General features: G+C 40.3%; 1 protein-coding gene across 2 annotated transcripts; it reads right to left on the bottom strand.

Moving 5' to 3' along the window:
* Positions 1–1184: 1184 nt before the first annotated feature.
* Positions 1185–26222, bottom strand: LOC139631264 (zinc finger protein aebp2-like). 2 transcript variants are annotated; one of them, XM_071495335.1, is made up of 9 exons: positions 25610–26221; positions 24249–24459; positions 23210–23317; positions 22753–22939; positions 20576–20700; positions 13615–13682; positions 4444–4557; positions 3153–3182; positions 1185–2168 (listed from the first exon to the last, which is right to left on the bottom strand). In XM_071495335.1, exons 1-9 carry the CDS (start codon positions 26149–26151, stop codon positions 2162–2164), a joined length of 1392 nt encoding a protein of 463 aa, XP_071351436.1. In that variant the 5' UTR covers positions 26152–26221; the 3' UTR covers positions 1185–2161. The 2 variants fall into 2 exon arrangements, with proteins under 2 accessions (XP_071351436.1, XP_071351444.1); XM_071495343.1 differs by lacking the exons at positions 1185–2168; positions 3153–3182; positions 4444–4557 and adding an exon at positions 12367–12543 and having other exon boundaries at positions 25610–26222.
* Positions 26223–26633: the final 411 nt, after the last annotated feature.

Below are 26633 nucleotides of genomic sequence, written 5' to 3' on the forward strand. Positions count from 1 at the left end.
CTGCAGATTTGTCGAATTCATGCTACCAATCTCTTCCTCTATCACATCCCAAAGGTGTTCTGTTGTCAACAGATCTGGTGACTGGGGAGGTCAGTCAACTTATTGTCATGTTCATGAAAACAGTTTTGAAACAGCTCTGGCTTTGTGACATGGTGCATTACCATGCTGGAAGTAGCCAATAGAAGATGGTAAATTCTGACCATAAAGGGCTGCACGTGGTTAACGACATTCCTTAGACCAGGCTGCGTTTTTCCTGGGGTTCTTGGCTGACAGGGGTGGATCCCAACGTGGCCTTCTGCTGCTGTAGCTCATCAGTGTTTGACGCGTTGTGGATTCTGAGATACTTTTCTGCTCACCACAGTGTAGATAGTGGTTATCTGAGTTACCATAGCCTTTCTGTCAGCTCCAACCAGTCTAACCGTCCTCCTCTGATCAACAAGCATGTCTCAATGGATTTTTTTTTTCTTAAACATAATAGACTGTTGAAAACACACACAGGAGATCAGCAGTTTCAAAAATACTCAAACAAGCCTGTCTTGATCCAAGACTCCCGGAAAAAAAATATTTGCTGACTCATGACAAAGTTACAGCACAAAATGTAAGTTGTGCTGATGTTGGCACATGAAAGCAGCGCATTCTTTGGTCATTACAAATGTCCTCCATGTCTTGGTCCTATCTCTTATCACTTTGCCACCAAACAGTTCTATGAGCTGCCACAGACCACTGCAGATATGAAAAAGACATAAACCAAAGTACACAAATACAACAGGGGGCCACCAAACTTTCCGTGCATTCCTCAACAAAAAAATGGAACAACACCTGAAGGGCTCAGCGTATCACATGGTGGAGTCCTAATTTACCATGAATTTTTTATGAGCGTGTAAGTGCATGAAATACTGAAGAGCAGGACAGCAGTATTACAGCAGACCTCTCCCTGAACTTAGTTGTCTCTGCAGGCATGTTCACTAACAGCTGAGGCTGGCAGGGGTTCTGCCCTGCTGGCCCAGTCATTAGCTCCTCCACAGCATGCTCCCAAAGCTGTTCTACTAATGGACGCCAAATAACCCAGCCAATCCCTCCAACGCACACATAAGGAACTCATATTCATACCACAATGGATGCATTGCTGCCATTCCAACACCTTGCATCCTCATCTGTACAAACAACTTGCATTGTTAAACATCTGTCGATTCCCAGATTTTATTACAAATATTCAATTTCCAACAGGGACAACACACAGTAGAAAACACAACTTTTTAAACAATAATTCTTGAGTGCTTAAATTACGGTGATGTAAATTTATCATAACGATTATGATAAACACAGTTCATGTTACTTGGCGGAGAGTAGGTGGGCAGATAAAAAGTGTAAATCACACCAACATCAGTGCTGTGCTGAAATCCGAGTCATTTTTATGCTGAAGTGTCTACAGACTGGGTAAGATTAAGAGCTACACAGTAGTTCTCTGAACTACTGTGTTATTGCTCCTATAACAATTTGCATCGCATTGTTGTCTGACATGATTGGCACAACCTCACACTTCATTGTCATACACACAGGTAACAGTACTGTATTCAGTTAAGTATAAATAGGATAATCTGTTAAGACTTCTGTTATGTACAACATAATTACAACTAGAAATGTCCAAATATCCCTACAAGTGACAGTTAACATGGAGTATCACAGTAAATACGGTTCTATTCAAAACCTTCACAAAAATCCACAGTACACCAGCATTTTCATGGTATAAAAATAAGTTACAAATCTGCATAAATATTTTACACAAAACAGTTATAAAATATGCTGCATTTTCTGACGAGGTTACACAAAACAGTTATTTTTACACCATTGGGTATTAAGAATATTTTCGGCTTGATGCTTGTTAAAAAAAAAAAACATTCATTGAAGTTTTTGATAAAAACAAACTGTTTAAAAATTGTTAGTCCCAATTTACACGACACTTGGCTACAACAGTCATTTCAAATATACAAAATTGAAGAGGAAAAAAAGGAGAACTGCAGCATAGCCAAGTTTCACTTGCTTTTATCGGCACTTCACTCCCCCCGTTCAGCTGAGACAGATGAAGAGCGTCCCATCCCATACAGATAAACCTCCTACGAACAAGGATTTCCCCTTAAGTATCAAGTCCACAGATGACTCCTTACAGGCTGCGCACAAAGACAGGAGAGAAAGACAGAGAGAGAGAGAGAATGAGTTGTTCCCAGTGTGTCATAAGAGAGATTACAGTGTGAGAAATGGGCTTTATCCTGGATGTTCAGACATTGAGCTGACTTCCTTTGCAGACACATTACACTGTGTATTTTAGAGCTTTTACTGTGCTGAACTACTGAGGTGAATTAATGGAATAATGAACAATGGCCAAATATGACCTCATTTTGAGTGAGACTAGGGAATGCCAAGGGTCGTGGCTTCAAAATGGCCCGTTTCTCAATTAGCTGGCTTCACAGTATACAGAAACGGTGAAACTGTGGGCGATAAGTAATCATCTACAAGGATGTTTCACCACAGGAAAGCCAGAGCCACGGGTAACGCTACAGATGCAAAACCATTACGGCATCATCAAGACATCAGCATCGTTTGATCTAGGCTATACCAAAAGAAAAGTGAAATTTAAAATGTGTATGTTGAGTAAACAAACAAGAATAATGTGGCAGCTCTGTGTTGTCTGCATACACAGCACAACACTGATCTTCAAAAGCTGTGCATAGATGCACGGATGATTTCAAGACACCGATATTGTAACATTAATGCTTTTATCTTTATGCACCAGCCTAGTCTTTTTGTACATCTCTGAGCCATTACATTGCTGCTACAAATTATGCCAATACTGCCGTTGTTAAAAATACATTTGAAAAATAACCAAAAGGCAAGATCCCTTGATTTCCCTTGAAGATGGTTTCAATTCAGTTATTTGTGTGAAAAAAATGAAAAAAATGTGAACTTAAATGGAACTGGTAGTTCAAATACAATAATTATTGTAACTGATCCTAATTGTTGGCTGGAAGCTACGCAAAGGTGTTTCAGACAAACACTCACCATGGTACTGTGTGTGTAGCATCTACATCTAAATAAATCTTTCAGTGTATATCAATATTTTAAAAAAATCTATATCTATAAGTGGTTCAGCTTACCTGCGCTTAAGCCGCTTTTGAGGAAGTGCTCTGAAAATAGAAAAAGTTTGTGAGCCCACTGTGTAAGAGCATCTCTGTGACATATATAATATATAATATAATATAAAATGTGATCATGTTTTTGAGCTGATTTCAGTTCAGCATGACAAAATACAAGAGCCTCAACATGGAAACATTGTTGAAAAATTATAATCTTTAACTGCCCCAATGTCAGTCTCTTTTTGTCCATCCCATCGACATGTACTGGGGTTCACCCCACTATATTTACTGCCACAGGCACCAATCACCTCATTTGTTTAGGGATTTCATGCAGTAGGACAACCTTGACATAAATTGGCTGAGTGCTGACGGTTATATTCAACTATGAAACCAGAGTCCAGCAGCAGCCCGTGCAGTTACTGAGCCTTCAGGTCCAATTAAAATCAGTCAGCCTGTGTGCTGATCAGCACACTTGTGTGCCATATATCTCCAGTAAGATGACCACTCTGTTATTTTAGGCACATTGTTCCTCTTTCAGGATTCATTTTCAGCCTTTTATGGTGTACCATAAAGCTAAGCTTGTTTTCTCATCTCTGTGACGAGTGTGCTAAGTCTTGCAGAGCTGCACAGAATTCAAATAATATCTTAGCTAATGTTTAATGGAATTTGGTGCACTCGAAGAGAGTAAGGATCATTCCTATTTTTAAAAGAACAATGTGATTTTAACTAAATTACTTCCTCATATAAAGCTTCTGTTCTCATAACTTTTATCAGCTGAATAAGTTAATAGAGGGCATCTTACACATCAAATGAAGCCTTAGCATATCTCAAGTGAAAGAGTCTTGAATACTTGAGTCCCCTTTATCATTGTTTGTGATTTCTGACAAATCAAAGGAGCCACCATATCTGGCTGCTGTCAAATAGCCAACCTCTTTGATCAGGCTGCACAGCAGATAATGTTTTGCCTCTTCACACACAGGCGAACAAAGCAAAACAAAATGTTTTCTCTGCACTTGTTTTTACTCTGACTACTGTAGTCAGGAGTTGGTGCCACCTGGTGGAAGAAAGTGTTAATGCTGCACACATACATCTACATCTACATCAACACACACACAGATGTGGAGGGCAAAGACAATAACTGTTAAACACTTTCTTGTGGCACTTTAATGCTTTACAAAATGAATTCTACTGGGGATTAGACAATGGGCAACACGTGTCTGGCTACAGCAATGTGTGTTTGTGTATCTGTGTGTGTGTGTGTGTGTGTGTGTGTGTGTGTGCAAAGAGGCCACTGGCGTCATCACACACTCACCTATAGATGTTTGGGTCTAGCAGCATGGCTGTGTCCTGCGGTAACTGGGATAAGTGCACCACTTTAGTCTTTAGCTGACATCGTTCCGTTTCATTCACCCACACGTCAGGTAGTCTGCAACACAATACACACACACATGCAGAGAGAAGACATGTGGTCAGGGCTGAAGCTCTGACAAGAAAGAGAGGAAAAAGAGGAATAGAGCGGGAGCACGGTTGAATGAAGTGGGAGGGAGAGATGGACAAAGAGCCCCATTGAGTCCAGGGCACATGTTGACACCTTCCTCTGAACACTGCGTACATTTCCATAAGTAACACGGCCTTGACCAAAGCAGTGGCACTGATATATGCACATAGGTGAGCAGATCTTCACAACACACACACACACACACACACACACACACACAGGACAATGCATACTGTCTTCCCATGTTGTCAATTATCAATTAACATCTACACTATACCTTCATGATTAGTTTTTGTTCACTTGTGTGCACTGGTGGTATCAAATGCAGGACTGGTGTATGACGGTGTGTATGTGTACATGTGTGGTGCATGCATGTGAAAGTGATTTGTGTGCATTTAAAACAATCCAGTATGAAAGTAGCTTGAAATACAGACACCAGGCCCCTTAAAATCAGAAGCTCCAGGCTCGAGATGCAGCTGCTTCAGAGTGACAGTTGACAGGGTGACACACACACCCACACACACGTGTACATGATGTACTGTACTGCTGAGCTGTACCTTACTGTACCCACAGCAGTGTGATCCCCTGTGAAAGAAGGGAGTGTGCAAGCACTGGTGTGGCAAGTCAAGGTGCAGAAGAAAGAAACAAAGAGCTTAGCGAGTTGACTGCACCTCCCCTCCCTCCTCCAGCCTCCCCTGTCTCCACCCCCAGCATTCCCCCCGTCACTATGTGCGTCATCACAGGAGCCCCCAGAGATGCAGACACACACACACACACACACACACACACACACACACACACACACACACACACACACACAGCAGGCAGCAGTTAGGCAAGCAGGCAGCCATCCAGCCAAATCACTCATTCACATGCCTTGTCAGCCCATTCAGCAAATGTGTGCAGGTAGTGCTTCACATGCAGCACATTCAGGTAGAGATGGAGAACAAAAGGGGAAAAAGTAATAAAAAACTGACAAATGAAGGACAGGGAAAGAGAGAGAGGTGGAGGAAAAGTGAAAGTGGAGACGGAGGAGAAACAATTCACTTACATAGTGGTTGCAAATCCTTTTATGGCATGTTTAAGGGCCTGGAGGGTGGGGCTAGCCACATGGGACAATTTAGTAAATAAAATTCAGAAAACCAGTGCTGTGTACTTATAACCTACCAAAATCCAAACTGTGATGTTGTGTTAAACAATATCCTTCAAGTTATCATTGTTAAACAAAGACTAATGTATAATCACATTTGACCCAGGCTTGACTAGATGCATACACACAAACAAGCATAGACCATAATTACAGTACAAGCATATGTTACAAAAGAAGAAGACAGGGCCCAGAGCCGAATTCAACTTACAAGACATAAGGATAAAAGCCCAACGTACCCTTTTTCTTGAGAATCTCACAGTTGCCTACTGACAGGAAAATTAAGATGGCGTATCGAGTCCAACTCTATCTTACAATAGTTATGCTTTAAGTAATTTACAAAGAAGAAACACAAAACCAGAGAGTGTGCCACAATAGAATTGTTGTAATATAACCAAAAATTGCAGTTTTCTCAACAGGTTTCTGGTCTAGTGGAAAGTAGGATGAAATACTACAAATACAAAATCATTCAAATAAAACAAAAACTAAAATTAAGAATTTTGCCCATGTGGAAGTAATCATGCATGGTAAGAGGCATATGACGGTATTGTACTGCCGATGTTTTTTACCCATAGGCTTGGCTTTTTCTATGTTGATTTTTTAATATATAGATAAGCGCTAATGGGACACAACAATAGTTCTCCTAAGTTTGGTAAAATCATATAAAATGTTTTTTTTTTTAATAGTCATTTCTATAATGTAACCCTGATACTGAGTTGTTAATTAACTGTCTTTTTTGACTCTGTAGTGCATGGGGAAAGTGTTTGCATCCCCTTTAATGGTGGCCAGAGCAGAAAGAGGAAGTTGAAAAGAGGCAGGGACAAGACAAGAAACAGCTCCCTTCAAAGCAGCTTTAAAGTTTAGGTTAGTCTTGAGTTAGTGTCCCTGTGAAAAGCAAACCTCAAATGACAGAGGAGGACCTGCAGAGTGTTAAATATGCAGTAAACACCTATGTGTGTTTGTGTGCGTGCACAGTTACATTCACGTTCCACTCCAGATTCACTATAAACATGTCAGAGCGAGTGTGCTGGGGTACTGATGAGTTATTATATTCTGATCGATGGGAGGCACACAGGGCGGCTGCGCTGGGGAGGTCAGCATGTCACACACGTGTCATGCATACACACATGCACGAAAGTGTACACACACACACACACACACACACACACACACACACACACACACACACACACACACACACACACACACACACACACACACACACACACACACACACACACACACACACTTCAGACCTAAGAGGCATCTCCACCCAAAGACTCCATTCAGTCACACCAAGCCAAATAAAGACAAATGGATTTATTTTATTTTCCAGAGGAGACTGTTTGGCTCGCTTCTTTATGAGCCAGAAATGTATATTGTGAGTGAGGCCTCTGTGGGGAGAGCTACTGGGGGTGCCTGTCAGAGTGAAGCCCAGTCTTCCACCCTGAATCCCTGAATTGATGACTGGCTCCGGGCCTTTAGTGGTGACAGGAACAATAAGTACATCACAAAGCAGCAAAGTGTATATTAAATCACTAACATATTAAATGGCTTTATACGGCACTCAGCCGGAGTGACTGAAGGAGTTCAATGTCCTTGTAAATTGCATCATTCTGCAAAGCAGAAGACAGCAGGCCCAGAGAGCTGGTTCTGGGACTGAAAAGGTCTCTGCAGCCTCAAGGAAAACACTGGCAAAAAGGAGAGGACTGCACAATCGAACAAGTACAATCACAGTTCAGACAATTGCTCACTGTTGCAACTGCACTCCAAAATGCCTTACAGATGCATATTCTAAATATTTTTTAGTGCTCAGAACAGGAAGTCGTATGCTAATTCTAATGGGGACATATTCATAGTTGAACAACACGGAGTTACATCAAAACCGATTTACACACAGATAATCATGTCTCTGACTCATCAATGGACTTGAACTCAAAGCAATGAGATGCATGCACACAACTACTCAGGAAATAACAGTAGGTGAGTGTATTGAAGTTTCAAAGGTTTCTGCTGAGTGCTACTTCCTTGCATGATATCCACTCCTGCCGGCAGTTGTTTAAACTTCATCACTACTGTTTCTTTATGTTTCTCTCAACCTAGAGCTGTGCGATATGACCAAAATTCTTAATTCTGATTTCCAATTTTTTGATTTTTTGATTTTTTTTTTGTCTGACCCACTATTCCCACTTGTGGCTGATTCCAATTTTGTACAAAAAAACAATATATATAATTGACTGCTACAAAAAGATCTTTTCTTTAATGGACAACACAATTGTATATTCATAATAAAACACATGCTATTAACTATTAAATAACTAGGTGAAGGGATCGCCCTCTATGTCTCTCTCTTGTTACAAAGTGCAAGATTTTTGTCTTCTTCACTCATGGTGAAGAATTTCCATGCCAACATCATGTTGTTTGTGTGTGTGTGTGTGTGTGTGTGTGTGTGTGTGTGTGTGTAGCTGTGTCATAATATGAAATGATAGATATTCTTCTATCATCTCACAATCTATCTCTCCTGGCACCGGATGTCAATATCATGTCAGGAAGACGGGTTGACACCAAAACCCAACATTTACTAACTGACATTGTGATGTTTAGCTGAGGTTTAGTAGAAGTTGGGTTTTTGCTCACGACTAGAATATCAATATTTTCGTGTCAAGATTACCTTGACATGAGACAGTTGGAAGACACTGGATTTTGGTTACTTAACAACACAACTTAAAACTAACAAAATATCAACGTCCGCTGTCGTCATTATTCTACTTCAAATTAAAGTGGGCATTAGACATTGCCCTGACATTGAATTTTGGTCACCCAACGTCACAACCTATACTAAACCAAATAACAACATCTAATGACGTCGGTGAGCAGCTTCGTGCCTGGTGGGATCATCATATCCTACAGCGCCACTTTGCCCGCAGTTTTCCCCTCTCAAAATTTTACAAAAAGGCATACTGCTCAATTAAAATGGAAAAACAAACAATGATTTCTTCCTCTTCCTCGGGGTTGAGCCCTGGGGTTTATCAGGTGAATCCAAGGGTCGGACCAGTTATTGTTAAAACAAATTCTTACATATTTGATTTATATCTATGTTTATAAGACTTGAATTGCCTGTGTGTGACTGTTTGACCTTTAGGAAGATTATTTTATTACTATTAGATCAAAGCCTCTCTGTTGTTTTATAACACAATCATAAACTGCAACTGAGGTATTTTTTGCTGTTCGGTTTCTTTTATTCTCTATCCTGCGAGCCAGATAGATAACTGCTTATGGTGCAAAAGAAATGACAGTGACTACTTCCGTAATATCACAGCAATAACACAATTAAGCCAGCAGAAAATGGCCATATCATATCATAACAGCTTTACAGCTAACTTACCTGTACTCCCTAGCTGCTTGCTCAAAATGTGATCAGCCATTCACATACGGCTGTTTGTCAATGATCAAAGATATGCACGGAGAAGGGAAACCGTTTTTACTGCCTGGACTGATTCTGCTTATGGACCATAAGTGTTAGTGTTTTAGTCCTTGATGTTTTTTGTTGCTTGGGAGTCAGGGAGGTTTGTATAATAAATGCATTTGAGTGGGAAAAAAGTAAGTTAAAAGTGTGAGTAATGTAAGGTGGAGAAACCATTCTTAGACTGAGATGATATTTATGTATGTTTCATAGGCTATAAGTTTTTAATACCAGGTCTTTAGGTTGTATTTGTTTGAGGATTTATTTCTCTCTATGAAGTATTGGAAAAGCCCATGCTGTTCCACTATATTAATTTGATTTTGTTAGGTAATTACAATGCATATTCTGATACTGGACATTGTGCCATATATCCAAAGTGTGAAAAACTGCTATTCACAACCCTACTAGCTTGTGATTATTGTGCATTTTATTAACTTCTAACAGATAAACAAAGCAATGAAAAAAATTTTACATACGAGTTACCAAAGATTCTAAGAAATACACCCATCTCACGTATGATAAGTACCATGTAGTTTGACCAAAATGATGTGTCAGGATGCCAGTGGGTCAAGGCAGTTCACTGCCACTGACTGTGTAGTCTACCGTTTATAATTCAAAAGCATTCAGCAGCATACAGGGGAATCCATTCACCCATCCATCAAAGATTAGACAGCAATTATGGTTCTCTCGTTCTCTCTCAGCCCAGCCACCCCCTCTTCCTCCTCAGTGAACTGCTGGTAGTTCATGTTCAGAATGGTTCATATTAATCAGTTACTCATTAAACCAAATGGAGTTAATGAGTGTCAGTCAGAATGTGAATGGTTTGCTCAAGGATTAATAAACGTGACTTCCCACATTCATATGACTAATCATTGACTCAGTTACTGAGAAACATACATTCACTCTCACACACTCTCTCTCACACACACACACACACACACACACACACACACACACACACACACACACTAGATGTTAAGGGTCACAACACTTGATGGCTAACTAAATGACCACCAGATTGTCTGTCAGATAATACGACATTACACAAAGTAAAAAGACTAAATGCTTAACTTGGCCAAATTAACATTCACTACCAACCCCTGAACAGCAATTGTCCAGTCATAATTTAGGTACTGTAACTTAGCATGGGAGACCCGTCAAGGTTTTTATTTCTCCACATGCAAAACATAGGAGCAAAGACATACAAGTAAATACAAGTACAATAATCGGTTCAAACATTGTGTTTATCTGCCCTAGGCTGTAATTCTTAGCATGTGCCCGTCAGTAGTTTCACCTAACTAAGCACTGTAATATTTCAGGCTAACATTAGCAGCTGCTTGCTGACTTTATGGGCCAGTATTTTAGTGTGATATCATGTATGTAGCTATCAAGTGCCTCTAATGCAAGATTACCTTTACATGACTCTTGTTTTAAACAGTTTTGTTAGAAACACATGATCAAGTTTTCAAATTTTGGGTGGTAAACTTGTCCTTGTTATCACTGTAAAGTGCATATGTGCCACAACAGGGATGGCTCATACACTTGATAGTCATAGCAACAGTGACTAAGGGTGGTAGGCTGAGCATACAGTCAATTATATGCACAAAAGAAAAGATGCAAAAAACAAACATATACTGTACATACTTTCATCTCCTGGTAAACGTTTATCTGTTGGGAGATAATAAAGCCACCCTCACAGTTAAAGATATCACTGTGCATTTCCTTCACTACTGTGATTGGATTGTGGTTATCCATATTAATGACCAGTTTTCACCCACTGCAGGACTCACTAGCATCAGTGATTTCTCTTGCATGGACCAAGCAAAAAGGCATTGCACTCTTGTTTTCTATCTGTTTAATTCCCTCACCATCATTCATTCTCTCTGGTTTCACTCTGCCTCTTCCTCAAATTTTTCTCTCCCACAACCATTCTGTTCCCACTCCAATTTCTCACTTTCCTCAATTCTCTGTCTCCCCCATTCCTTTCCTCATCCATTCTGCTACTGAGTCTCAGTATCAATCTCCATCTATGTCTCTCTGTTTGGAATTAATCTGACGAGTCTTTCCTGATCACCAAACTTCATCTTTCTCTTCTGCTCCCTCTGCCTCATTATTTTCTCTATGCACAAGATTAAACTCCCACATGTGGGGTGAGGAGGAGATTGCAGAGGTGGATCAGAGAGGGGAAAAAGACAGAAGTAGAAAGATGGGAAGCTGAAGCAGCAGAAGGCTGAGAATACAAGGGTTTATCTACAGTATGTTCATTGGAGGCTGTCAGCTGTAATCTATGTCATGTTGCATCATTCAGGTTTCTTTGCCCAGTGCCATCTTTGCTCTTCTTTTCACTAAACCTATTTTTCTCTCTGTTTTCCAACCTCTTCTTTGTCTCCTTTGACCTTGCCCCCCCATCCTTTCTCTCATCTCCCACCTCTTCTTTGCCCTCAGTTTTCCTCTCTTTCATTCTTCCTCTCTCTTCTCTCTAATCATCTTCTGAGGCCGTGCAGTCAAACCCTTTAATGGGATCGTGGGAGTGCTGAAAGTGTGGTGGGAGCTTCCCCGGAGCAAGAGCTCTGCTGAGAATCACAACGCTGTATGAAGCTCTTATTCTTTGTGAGACAGACCCAAGCACACTGCCGAACCTGTCTGCCCAATTTCTTAAATGAGCTGGGGCTAAATGGTGCCAAGATTCACCTCCAGTTGGCTAAGCCTGGTGAGGCCGAGCTGGGCATAGGTACAGTTTGTAGCTAGTGAGGACTGGGCAGAGCAGCTCATGCCCCAGTAGGCTGAGCACGATGTTTTAGTGGAAGTTCATCCAGAGGTTACACCATAATGCTGTGATGGACATTTATTACCTAAACTGGGAATTGATGAAACATTTACTGGAGAGAAACAAAGAAGAAAATCAGCCTCTAAGTAATTTTGGATGCTGATCCACTGTTTAAAAGACACTTCAGTGGACCAATTCAAGGTTTATCCGAGTAAGACCAGGCCAAGCAGATGGTACAAAAACCGGCGCCAGACCCAGAGTGGGACAGAGACAGATTTTTTAATGCTAAGTCCAGTCTTCTCCCTATCCAGGCATGAATGTGAGGATACTAAGCATGGCTGATGCCCTCAGCTCCATTTGAGGAGAGCTCTGGGACTTCAAGCAGAGGAGCTAGCGTGATATATATACTATAGGGGAACCTGGATTCCTAACCCAGAGAGTTCTCCACAACAAATATTGGATCAGCCAAGAGAGCAAGGTTGGGAAGATTTATTGCAAGCCGTGACATGAAGGAAGGCCACCATGTTGACTGTACAGCTGGATGGAAAGGAGAATCATAAAACTGTCAGAGACAGATACACATACATTGTTGATGTTCACTTATACATGCAGGCGCCCCTGCTGCTCAAAAAGGAAATGTTTGTGTGACAAGCATATGCAGGATATTTGTACATGTGGTGTTGAGTTGCCTTGTAGATCAGTGCCATTTTAAAGGTTATCTACCAGTCCCGGAGGTTAATCTCTTTGCATTTTTAATGAGGTTTATGGACACAAAATAATAAATAAATAAATAAAATATCTTAACCAGTTTCCCAACAGGATTAAAACTACAATAAATAACATTAGGAAGTTAGGCTGTCTGGGAAGTTGACCCAGAAGTATTGCAAAGTATAGCGGTGCATTACATCACAACAGCTACATAATATTCAGAGGTTTCGATTCTTCTGGTTACTCAGAACAATACTGAGAAATTAATTAAAATGATTAGACATTTGATTTTGAAAGCTTCACTGCATCTCTTCATCTAGTATAAATCCTAAAACTATCTCCTAAATTTTGTCTGATAATTTATTACATAGTGTCACTGCGACAGGTTGTCATTTGTGATTTTTGATTAGTTGTCTAGCTTCCAGAAGGCAGGTTGTGTTTAATACAAGTCTGTCAGAGAGGAGCTGCCAGGAGGAGAGTGGAGAGATTGACGGATGAGAATGGCATGCTGCTGTGAGGAGCAACTTCTCACTAAGACTGTAATAGACAATGAATGATAACCTTCCTCCCTGAAGTATTTTGCTTTAGTTTTGGTCTGCATCTAGTTGTTAAACTAAATAAACTTAAACCAAGGCAAGCTGAGTGCACAGAAGGTGTCACCAGAAAAGGTATTTTACATTTTACCACTACTACGTGTGTTTTGACACATAACAACACTGATTCACCTTCCTGTGAACTTTATTATTCATGATTTATGTGTCAGTAACCTGCAGCATTTGTGATTTACACCTCCATTTGTTTGGTGTGTATATGTTTTTTGTTTCTTATCTTGGCTTATATTAGGCAAGGTAAAGATTTATACAGATAATTTATAGCGTAGTATAGAGAAGTTTTACTCACATGTCCTCAGGTGTCCAGTGCAGGAGAACCTTCACCTTGCCAGACCCCTCTTTCCTTCTGGCCAGCACCTGCACAGAGACAATCAAGCAAAAAAAAACAAAAAAACAAGCCGAGTTACAAACAACACAAAAAAGTAATAAGAAACAAAGGAAATTAATACTTGTGTCTTCTCACTGTCATTTCACTCAGTCACTCAAATTTGCCTCTGCTGCATTGCTCTCATTTGGCATATGCATACCCAAGTAACTACAGCTGGCCTCACCAATGAAAAGTAACCAAATATTTATTAAAGGCATATAACTTAACTCACATATTACGGTTAATTTCAAATTTCAAGCTAGTTTGTGATTTTACAAGCATCAGATTTGCATAAACGTGTCGGGTTTGGCTCATATTGCAGCAGTCTCATTTGTCTGTGGAGAACCAGCTTCAAAGACATGCCCCCATCCTGCCCCGTCTCTAACGAATAATGAGGCTACATGCTTCAAACATCTCACCAAGTGATACAGTGGCTGATCATTACACTAATAAGCAATGTGAGCAATCTTAATAATGCATGCAAGAGCTCAGTGAGATTTCTATTTTCAACGGGATCTATCCCACATTCCCCTGCAACATACTGTACTATAAGACCACAGAATTTAAATTCAGACAAAAGTTTGATATCTCTTTAGTATTTGGGCTCAAACGAGAAATGTTTATCACAGCTGACATTGTAGAGAGCTAAGCAGATAGAAATGGGTACAGACGGCGCAGTTATCACTGTAAACAAGTCACTGCTCTTGCTGTGAATTATTTCAGCACCAAACGCTTCAACTCTTTGAACAGGAGGGTGTCTGACTGAAATGAGCACCCACCTTGCAACATTACATTGCACTGTGTTCAATTTATCGGTGTTTTGTTTTGTTACCTGGTTTAATTACTCAATACATAATCTGCCAACACAACCACAAACTTCAAGGCAGTTCGCCTTGTGAAAATACACTCAAGGCAATACCAGATTTCCTGAATAGTTGGCCCTTTTTATGTATAACATTTCATCTATCATGCTGTGTTGGTTTATAGTAAAACTGGTCTGGAATCCACACAAATATTGTCAGTAGGGAAAAGAAAGGCTAGAAAAATAACCAGGATTGTCAAAAATAGCCCCAGATATAACCTCTTGCGTCAATTGGCTCTTTTTTGTGAGGAATGTCTATTTTTAGGATAGTGAATGAGTTCACATGTGAAGAACTTCTCTTACGCACATGAATATCTCAAATTATTTTTATGACTCTAGGGGCTGGCTGCGGCATTGATGGAAACTGGTTTGAGGACAGGAGGGAGGAGGCTCCGCTGAGACAAGAGACATAGACAGAGACAGAGACCTAGAATCACTCTTCTCCTGCTACTACTTTTCCTACCCTCCTACCTTTCAGCGAAAACATGTTTTATTATTTTCATATAAGGAACCTTCGTTAGTTTAGTAATTTATCTCACCAATATGACAATAGTGCATATTTTTATGGTGAGATCCATGTTTTTGTCTTCTGTCCAGCACAAAGTGAAAATCTGCACGTTCTCTTCCTCTTCTCATAGTTCTGCTAAGCTAACATGTTAGGAAATAGCTCACTCCCTTTTGTATGCAGCAGTGGCTTTGCAAAAGACATGCAAATCCATATCTCTATACTGATAAGTTGGTGGAAGACGTCTTTAGGAAAACAAATGGGACACAAACATATTTAGTTACAGACTGATTAACTTTTTGGAGGAAATATTTAGACTAGGTTAGCAGATATGGATTTTGTTTTTGCTGGCTTGGTGCCATAACATTTGCCTGTGAGAAGCTATGTAAATAGCAGCCAAGTTGGCAAATCAAACATGTTGTTGTGTCTTCTCTATAATATAGTGCTCACGCATAAAACTCCTGAGAGTGGACAAGAGAACAAGTAGGGAGAGCAAAGCAGCATGAGTGATGAACCTCAGAAAAATTACTCAGGCTTGAACAGAAATACTTTTGATATGAAATCTAAACCCTTTGCTATGACATATAAAAACAAATATAAGTGCTACAGTATGACTTTAAAGGGAAAAACCAATGGAGATTTCTGCATCCTTTTCCCTGTCAGTGACTCATAAAAAAAGATAGGATTGAGTGGAACATGGAGTGGATTTTGTAGGGGCGTCCTGCTGTCTGCCTGTGTTCTCCGAAATATGCATGCAGGTAAGACGTCATTGGTTAGATTAAGGTGTAACCCTCCATCTTATTCCATGTTTCCTGTTACTCAACTTTAATGATGTACAGATTTTATATTCACAAATGCAAATTCCGTAAATCTCCACCTAATCCCCACCTTTTCTTTCAACATGTCCATTTAAAGGGGCTATTTTTAACAAATTTTAATCTCTGCCACCACATGTTTTTTTGCCAGGAGCAGGTGGTGGTGGTCACTTGTCAAGAACTTCAGCTACCATTGCTTTTACAATGCAAGCTGTCATAATACGTCCTACAGCTCCACTGTGGCTTCCGGACAGACTGCACACTACAGTGACTTGCTACTGGAAAGAAGAGGCTATCGGATCAAAACAAAAAGCCTTGTTTTAATCCAATCCCATTTGCCCTGTTCAAGTTACTGCATTTCACACTGTTAATTCAAACTTAACACTTCCTGTAACTGTTTCAAATTAAAAGCCCTCCAGCATTTCAGTGGACAAATGCCAGTGGGGACAGAGCAAAGTGGATACACACATACACGTAGAGAGATTGAAACAGGACAATAATAGACTGTACTTAGATGAGTAATCCAGAACAACAGAGTGTTGAAAGCATGATTGTAGCATGATTATATTGTTGTCACTGTACAAATGTACATTATGCTTAACTAACATGTGCACTATGACAAGCCTGTACTTGGGCCTGGCCATTTGTTTGTGTCGACCATGCCCCCAAAAGATCCGGCTTTTGATTGACTCCCGGCTTTTATTTGAGGGAATACGCTCCTTTAAGCCATATTACGGTCTGGACACTCGAGATTCATCTTAAGTACAGGTCACTAATAGGCGGATCGTGTGAAGGCAGTGAGTAAGCTACACATAGAGGGGAGAGAGGAGTTGAGACAGTTGGAGAAATAGGGCGGGAAAGTGGGGGAGTGGGATACAAGAAGGTAAGAAAGAGAAAAGGTTTAAAGCTGCTCAATTGTTAAGATGTGTTGAGATTGTTTATTATAAAAATGGATGAGAATGATGTGAAATCAAGTTCACAAGAAAAAAGAAAAAGGGAAAATCAAACTACACTTTCCATTTCATTTCTCTTGTACTAGTTACTTATTATATATATATATATATATATATATATATATATATATATATATATGCAGAATTAGCCTAAATCCACTACTAGCTGCAATGGGGCCTACTATTAGTGTCTCAAGCCCTGCAGCCGAGACTCAGTACATCAGCAGCTGCTTTACTGCCCTTTTAATTAAAAATGCATAGCTGTTAACCTGTACCCTCAGGCTCCTCCCAGCACCAGGTTAATAATCACAAATCCAGGGAAGGGGCCATGGCCATGTATGTAAATGCTGAAAATGAAGAAGTGGGCTTGTGTTTAAGCAGCATGAAGTGGTTTGTGAGCTGAGTGGTTTGATGACAGCAGTTGATGCTTTAAAGGGACAGATCTTTATCCTCTTTAGACCCGAGAGAGGGAGGGAGAGAGAGCAGGAAAAATAGGGAGTTAACAGTGGATATTAATGTGGCTCAAAAACAAGGCAGTGAAAAGAGCAGGACCAAAGGCGGGGGAGGGCAGGCCTGCTCAAACTGGGTGCCTGTCTAGTGTCAAGGGGTCAAGCTGTGGATGACGCAGATTGGCGCAATAACAAAAATATCCCATCATAAACATGACTGAGTTGCTCTGGCGTGTCAGCAGGCCCACTGGCCAAACTCCACAGAACCCCCACAGCTCTGCTCCATCTCCCCAGGCTGGGGAGGGCCCATTGGGGCCTGGGGTCTGACGTAGCGCCACAGTCTTTCTCCACCACAATCCTCCAGGGGTTAGGGCGGAGGAGAATGTATGCCCAACTGGCCAGATCTCCTTCCGATTCCATGACCCTGACCTTTACTTAACCCCTTTTCCTTGTCCATTCTCTCCAAGTCTCTGTTTCTCTCCATTTGTTACTCTCCTTCCCCTGGCTGGCTCTTCCTCCTCCTCAGTCTATGTCCAAATATGCGGTTACCTCTCTTAACCTCTTCCCAAGCTTTATCTTCACTTTTTTTTCCTGAGTTTTTCTTTTAAAATTCTTGGCTGCTGGAGAGCAGTTGAGGTTTGCAGGAGCAAAGCTGAGCAGAAAAGAGCTGAAAGGGACTGAGAGAGACTAAAACTAAAGCAACACTGTAGTGAAGACAGCACTAGCGTCAATGCTCTAATTACATTTTAACATGAACAGAAGCATTAACCACAAGTTTGCCTAACACTACATTCAACACTCTACATTCTCTATAGTGCTTAAATTATTATGTATTTGAATAGGAAAGAGGTGCATGACATGGCTTCATCTGTTTACATGCAGAAAATATAGTACTGTAGATACCAAAGATGTCGTAGATACTGGAGATGTGATTCTTCTGCGACTGACAAGGGCAGTATAACAACCATATGAGCTTGTTAGTCTGACAACAAACTTGAGGAGAAGAAGAATGCAGGCACAGAAAACAATAACAACAGCACGAGGACTGGCAGCAGCAAGTGCAGGGGTGCATCTGTTGTAGCAACGCTCCACATACAACAAGGTGAAGGCAAGTGTCTCTTGTTTAGGCTAAGACAGCAACAACTCATAATGTAAGCTTGGTGCTCACACTACTAGACGACCGTCATTACCATTCAGTTTGTCAAAACATTTGTCAAAACGCTGACTTTTTAAATGAATCGTTTCACACCATGGGTCTGTTACCTTATTGGTGAATTAAAACTACTGCTAGCACACTGACTATATGGAGGTGTGGTGTGTGTGTGTGTGTGTGTGTGTGTGTGTGTGTGTGTGTGTGTACGCATACAGTTGTACTTATACTGTACTTTAGTATCTGGTATCATGACATCTTTATTATTATAGTTTACTATAATATAAACATTATAAAGCTATTGATGCTTAACTGGAGTTTGATCTCATGTCATGAAGAACCATGGATCCAGGTTCTTTGCTTTAATTAATTTTTTTGATAATTTTGCATAAATAACCATATTGTGACAGAAACTGATATCTAACCTAATGTACATATTAATATCATGATCATAATAATTTCAAACTACTGTCCTACCTGTGTGTGTATGTTTGTGTCTACAAATGTAGAGTATCTATCCAAGTGGTTTAAGTCATACATGAAGGGGGATGTTTTCACTTTTTTCTTAAGGCAGAAAATATATGAAATGTATATTCCTCTGCTAATGAGCATACTAATTATTTCTGCTAGGTTAGCTATTATTCGTAGTAGCATGCAAAATAGCATACTAAATGATTATGCATATAGAAAAGAACTCAAACAGCAAAATCTGTCTGTGAAGTGCTACAAAAAGATAATATATAATATAGACTTAATACCCTGAGGTAACCACTGCAAACAAAATCACTGGCATTGATTAAAGAGTAAGCTTCTATATGAATATAATGAGAAACCTAAAAGAGGGATTGTGTGTGTTTTTTTTATGTACAGTATATGAAGGAGGGCAGAATTAGGCAGCGCATGATGAACCTTTCTTTTTCCAGCTTATAAGAAAAAATGACACCATCATGCAATTTAAGGGCTCTGAACAGGAGACAGGGTGCTCCCTAGTGGAACTGAATGAGAACAGCAATTATTCAAAAAAAAAAAAAAAAAAAAATCTGTCATTCACACCCTCCACATCCACAATCTCACTACAGTTAACCTTCCTTAATATACAATACCCTCTTTAAAGTCATCGTCAGTGAGAGATGGAGAATCTTTCACTTGAAAAATAGTTTTTCCTGTGAGTGCTCATGTGTGCCCTCGACGGTAAGGTGCAAACGCACTTAACAGCTCATTAATAATGTATCGTGCACTGGGCTCAGAATGGAGTGAGCACTATACACAAAAACAATCCAATTGTGTTTCCTGCGAAGCCAGATTCAGAGAAAAACAACATCAAGTCTTGGGGCGATTCACAAGGTTCACTTCAAGTGCACAAAGATAAAAAAAAATCTGCAATGATTCTTTCACATCCCCTGCTGACTAAAAAGAAACTAAAAATAAAGCAATTTCAAAAATCAAGGGGAGCACAATTGTAACAATCATGCACACTAGGCCAGGCAGACTGTCTATATTCATTACTGAACAGATAATGATTGAGACATGAAACAGAATAAGTACAGACTATAATCTTTACATATCCTCATCAATGTCTCGACAGTCATATGTTGATGCTTTAAAATACTGCTGTCACTGCTGCTACATTATTCCAATAACACTTTTTCAATATGCAGATGCAGAGATTGATAGTGGTTTATAAACTATTAACAGATTCCTCATAATGTCAGGACATTTTTAACCTCTGTGATGTGGAGTTTTCAAATGTAAAACCAAAGTGAAACTAAATATTAATTGTTGACTACACTTGTGTAAATTGAGGTGTCCTTCAAATTTCTGTTAATGTACCCATGTAAGTACGCTTTACTAAATCTTTAAAAAAAAAATGTTTAGTCTGTATTCAGTGATTCATGTTGTGATGACTTTGTTTATTATGGAGCACATAATGTTTGTTACTTACCATTAAGGAGTGGAAAACAATATAAATGATAATTTTGCACAGTAACCCATAGAGCAGAGAAATGCATCTAATAATTCTGATAATTTAGCCCCCACCACACTTTTCTCTGGATCCCCATTGCTACTCATTGTGTTTAAACTTATTAAAATGAAAACAAGTAGCCACAAGCAAATACTACAAGACGTAGAGAAGTAGTGAAGCTCTCACCGTGCTGTGAAAGACCACACTGTGGCCATTGCCCACACTTTCAATGTGGGTGGTGAGGTTGAGACAGATGGCCCTATGGCGGATAGCATCCATGGTTTGGGCATCGAAGAAGTCGTGGGGCCTTGCTGGATGTGAAGGAGGACACAATCAGATGAGACCAGAGTCAAACAAACATAACACCAGGGTTCCCACTGTGGGTCCATCATATAAAAATTCCATAACTTTTCCAAGTTTTTCTGTTACTAACCATAACTACGTCAGAATCATCTCATGACTGAAAAATGCTATTCCATTGTGGTTTTTAAATATTGCTTTGCAGCAACAAAAAAGTCCCAAGTCAGTAAAAAAAGAGGTGAACCTCTCCATTGAAAGCTATAGTAATGAAATTCTTATGGTTTAGTTGCTCTGAATAACTGCCTTACTGCACATATTCAGTGGTAAGGAAACTCAGACCTCCTGATGTTTGATGTTATTATAAAATACATTTATTCAGGAATTGCAGTTGAGCCCTATGCAAAGCAGTTTGTAGTATATGAAAGATAAAACACATTTGTCTTTCTTTTATATTGTTTTTAATTGGTCCATCTAGGTGCATTAAGTTTGTTATTTTTAGTTTTCTCTTAAAGAGAAGAATGCTTAGGTTTGGGTTTCAACCTTAAGTATTAGAGATAATTTTAAAGTCAACACAGACAAATTGCATCATTGTAAAACAGTGCAATTAAAATCAGTTTTAATTGTACGTGGTTGCTGACTGTTCTGGCCTTGTCAAGAGATGAACCTCTGATGAAGGGACGCATTTTGATGGATAAATTACACTCCAAACACCTGCCTCTTTCCTGCTGACTAGCACATTACTTTGATGCAAGAAACTCATGCAGTGGTTCCACAAAACAATACTTGCAAAAGTTGCAACTTTCAGCAAAGACAATCAACAGGAAACGGTTAATGCAAGAACAGCAACATCAATAAAGCCATTGGTTGTCAGCCAATTCAGTACAGGATGAAGCAAGTAGCAGATATTTATGTATTCCTTCATACATGATTTTGTTTTGTTTTTTTTTAGTTAAAGTTATATTACCATCTTTTGTAATGGAGTGGCAAGGTAAGACAGCTCCCTGACCTGTTGCTGCATTCAAAGAGACACTTTATCTGACATCCACAATCTTTTATTAATGCTACATTTTCATTTGCATTTAGTTTTTTGTTGTTGTTGTTTTATTTTTTTCTTTTATTTTCTTGCAATATGTATCATGAATGAAAAGCTTTTTGGCATTCAACTATCAACTGTTCAATATCAAGAGTGTCCTTGAATGTACCAGTATGAGGAGTTATAAAAATGGCCCTTGTTGGCTGAATTGCCGTGCATCAGTACAAGACTTAATAAAACAGTTTATTTGAACGGATCATTACCTCCGGCAAGTTTTCTGTTCAGTCTTTGCAAGTTGATTTGGATTTTGTATTCAAATTAATTTAAATTAATGGCTGTTTAGGGGGCAATCAATCTCAAAAGTTATGCTTGAAAACAGATGGAAATAACCTCAAGTATATAAAATTTTTAGATAATGTACTGGAATATGCAAAACTATTGATGTGGTTTTTTTTAATGACCTCATAAATCTTCCAACTAAACCTGTAAAATCCACAGCAATGGAAGAAATATATTTTACAGCTTGCAATTTGTCTGTAATGTTAAAAATGTACAATTAGATTTTGCTTCTGCAAAAAACAGACAAGTAGAGGTGACACGTAGGAAAAAAAGAGCTGGGTTTGTGTGATGCAGCAACAGACACAGGCCATCTGAGGCAAGGCCTGCCACAAGGGAGCTAACTATCAGTATTCACCTGGGCACAGACACCAGCAGAGAAGAATTATGAGAAAAACTCAAAAGTTCTTCTCTGAAATGCAGAACACTGCCATGGGGAGAATCTGTCTGTCTAACTGGCACAAGTGTGTAAGTATGTTCTTGTTTTGTGTGTGTGTGTGTGTGTGTGTGTGTGTGGTCCAGCACGAGCTTCTCCAACAAAGAGATGTGGGAGGTCAGAAACTGAAAACATCTGTTTCAGCACAACATCAAAAAATGTGTTCAGCTTGTAATCCTTACCATCAAAGAAAAGACAGAAATTACAATGAGGAACATTTTGAAACGGGGTTAGTTTGTGTGCCTGTTAGGTACGTACGTAGGGAGCACCTGCGTTTGTTCTTGAGTTTCTTCCTCTTGTTGAGTCCAGCCTTGGAGGGTGACTCCTCTTTCAGTTTGGCCTGGCTGGACATTTTAGAGGAGCTCTGCTGGCTGAAGTGACTGGGTACGTGCCGAGCCAGCCCTCCCTGGGAAGCAAAGCTGGCATTGCAGCCACCAACTACACACTGCAGCAGAGCACAAACATACAGAAAACATTGTATATTTAACACTTAAAAGGACAAGATGACAGACTAGATGACTATTCAAATGAGCTACTAACAAATATTATTTTAGTTAATGGTGTGGCCGAGGAGATACTGTGGAACTGAGTGACACTTAGATGCATTCACTGACACATACTACAAACACACAAAAGTACTGTCCTGTGTAACCAAACTTTTTTTTAAAAATGTGAATCGTGTACATGTGTGTTATGCCTGGATAAATGGTTTTACCTTGAAGGGCTTATCTCCACTGTGGGTCAACATGTGTCTCTGGAGCCAGCTCTGACTGGTAGATGGTGTATTATACACCTTACAACCCTTCCACAGACACACAAACACCTGAGCAACACAGACAGAGAACAAGAAAGGACAAGGAGTTTATACAGGAGTAGTAGGACAAATAAAAAGAAAATACAGGTGGAGAAAAGTAAAAGAACAAAGTTATGCATGGTATAATAAGAGCGAAAAAGAGAGGTAAGTTGCCATTCACTGGAGTCTGGACTTTCTTGGATGTGCCCTTCAGGGGGAAGAGGTCAGTGTGCTCTCTGATGTACATATCTCTTTATTTCTCATAAACATAAACTCTTTTTTAGACTGAATGAAACCTAAAAATGTAATACACACTGCAACTTAGAAAAAAATGTTTTTTACTAAACATGTGACACAGATAATGGGCTTGGCCCCAAAGCCAAGTTTGTTTATGTCTGCATTCATAGGTTGGTTCAAAATTGGTTAATATTCATGTTTTATATAAGGCAGTAACTTGCTGTCAACTAGGTAAGCAATCATTAAAAGGTAAAGGGTAAGTTTATACAAAATAAGTGGTACCACTAGTGGTATTTGGACATTAAGACATTTTGTTTGTCATGGTCACAACACTGATAAATTGGATTTAAAAAAAAAATGTAATAGCAACATCTCCGTCAAGAAACAGTGTCTCCATTACTCCAGATAACTCACAGAACTCACTGCGAACGGTTTAAGGGGAGTATTTCTTCAGCAGAAAGTTGTTTCAATTAAAAGTGTTTACTGCAAGTTGAATGAACCATTTAATGCTCAAAAGGATGTCCAATTGCAGCAAATTGTTCTACTCTGTCTTGGGTGTCTGCACTGTCAATGTTAAACTACAGCCTGCTAGGACGTCAACATAAATGTTGTCCAAATGTTACTAACCGGGGCACCACGGTAGCTCACCTGGTAGAGCACACTCTCTCACAGTCCTATCTAATTAAATTAAAAAGCCAAAAAAAAAAAAAAAAAGTCTACTAACCCCTCCCCTCTGTCCATCCACATGAATCCCCCTGATATGCTCAGCCAGATCTGGACTGGAGTTGAAACACTGTGGACAGAGGTCCCAGCAGCAAGGGTAAGCCACGGTCTTCACCCCTGAGGAACTGGCACTGCTTTGTCCATTCATCATAGCAGGAGTGGAACGTCCGCTGGACACTGTGCTCTCCATCTCCATCAGGGTGCTGCTGATACTGAGAGTGAGGAGAGGGTGGAGTGGTTAGAAAGAGAGGAAGGAGGAGGAATACAGCTCCACAGTTATAAAACATGGGCACAAAGGCCATCAGGAAAATCTTCATAGCTTAGATCAGGCTTTGCACAGCCATGACCAACAGGTGCAGATATCACTTGCCACATTATTTAGTCACTATGCGTGAAAGCCTTCAGGCTGCGACTGATTTTTCATGCATGCCATTTTCATCACTCATGCCAAATCAATTATATCCTTGTATTCAATGCTCCTAGCACTATACTATTAATTTACTCTGCTGTCAACATGACCAAAGGGCTCATAGGGAATAGTTCACTCATTACTCATTCAACAAGAAAGTTTCTTTCCTATTACCATTCACAGTGCAGTGTTTTAGCTAGTTCTATGAATAAGATCAGTAGTATTGGCTTTCAACTGATACATTTTCCCACCGTGATTAAAAACCTCACTCCCCTTAAAAATGTGTCTTATTTGTTGTTACTTCACTTGGATGTTTGACCCAGCATGATGTTATGTGTAAAATGTTAAACTGCAAATCAACTTTCTACAGTTTCTCATAAATATGAGTTTAAATCTTGTACATACAAGATGATTTTGTGATATAACAACTAGTTTGGAAACCACTCATGATCATTCATAATTACAGGAGTATGATGCTGAAATCTGAAACATCCAGCACTCAAGTACAAATGGACTTCTCAGCAGAGCAGGAGACGTCTTGCACCCAACAGTGAAAGTTTTGAAATGAAAAACATTTGTACATACACAGGTTCTGGATTTATCAATGAGGAGTGGATGGATTTTTAAGGAGGTGATATAACTTCTCTGTTTTGGGAAAAACATAAGATGCAAATAATTATCCAAGCAGAGTATTCTTCTGTATATCTGAGGATATGCCTTATATGACGAGTTGAAGTGCGAATAAATACGGGCTGTTAGTTGATTACATTTTGTTTGGCAGGTTGAGGATATAAAAGAGTACATTCTTTAATAGCTTGAACTACTAACAACAAAAACTCAAATTGTGCTTGTTCAAAGATGGGATGGAAGGAGCACTTCTGCCCGCAGCCGCTGTAAGGCGTTCACACCCACCCACACCGGTCAAGAGTAACCTGTCAATTTCCCGGACCGACCTGTCCTCCGAGTCCATACGGCTCAGCGGTTCACCATCCGAGGACGATATCTCCACACTCGGCCGCCTAACATCGCCCAGCTCCCCGGCTCCGCCGCTGGGTTTGTCGCTGTCTTCGCACACTGTTTTGCTCTTCTCGCAGTCTCTCTCCGGACACCGGCTGTCTTCTCCCGGCTCCTCCTTCGTCTCTTTCACCGTGCTACCGTCGGCAGGCTCGCTGTTACCGTCCCCGGAGCTTTGCTCTGCCTCCAGCTTTTGCTCTGGTTCTTCAGGAGCAGCCGTCGCCTCCCGGTTCACCGTTACAGCACTGTCGCCCGTCACCGCCTCGCCCGCGGCCTTTTCAGCCGCTTCGGCGAGCTTTTCTTCGCCGGCCTCCGCGTCCACCTCTTCCATTTTCGGCTCTACGCTACCGCCCGGTTCCTCCGCCTCCGCCGCGGGAAGGCCCTTCTCTCTCTCCTCACCGGGGCCCTGGTCGGTCTCTTCGGGCGGTGCATCGTTCTCGGTACTCCGTGCGGGTGTTTCTTCTGTGGTCGTTGCAGCCATTTCGGGGGCGTACGCACCGTAGTTTCGGTATTAAAATTTACCCGTGGCACCGACAAGCGCTCCACTGCAGAAAGAGGGCGGGGTCAAACCCTCCTGTCTGCTCTCTGATTGGCCAGGGCCGGCACGCTGAGCGCAGACGCTGACGTTGGTATTTAAACATTCCATGTGTTTCGGTTTCTACTTTTCTCTTTAAATAGAGGAGCCAGTGTTTACTATAACAAAGGCCGGGCAATCCACCTTCAGGGACACCGCATTTAGCTTAATAATCGACTTTTATTTCCTGAGGGTCTTGGACAATATAGGAACTATATTAGTAATTTTCCCAATGCTTCCTGTTATAGGTTAATACTCGGTTAGAATAAATATTAAGCAAATCAAAATTGACATAATACTCTATCATTAATGTACGTTTCTATTAAACCAGAGGGTTTAGGGGTCTATTTGAAACAGGATGCTTACGTTGAGTCCCAAGAGGGCGGAAG

Source organism: Trachinotus anak, unplaced genomic scaffold, assembly GCF_046630095.1.
Source record: "Trachinotus anak isolate AG129_WGS33_773 ecotype Australia unplaced genomic scaffold, CSIRO_AGI_Tana_v1 ptg000002l, whole genome shotgun sequence".
NCBI classification, from domain to species: domain Eukaryota; kingdom Metazoa; phylum Chordata; class Actinopteri; order Carangiformes; family Carangidae; genus Trachinotus; species Trachinotus anak.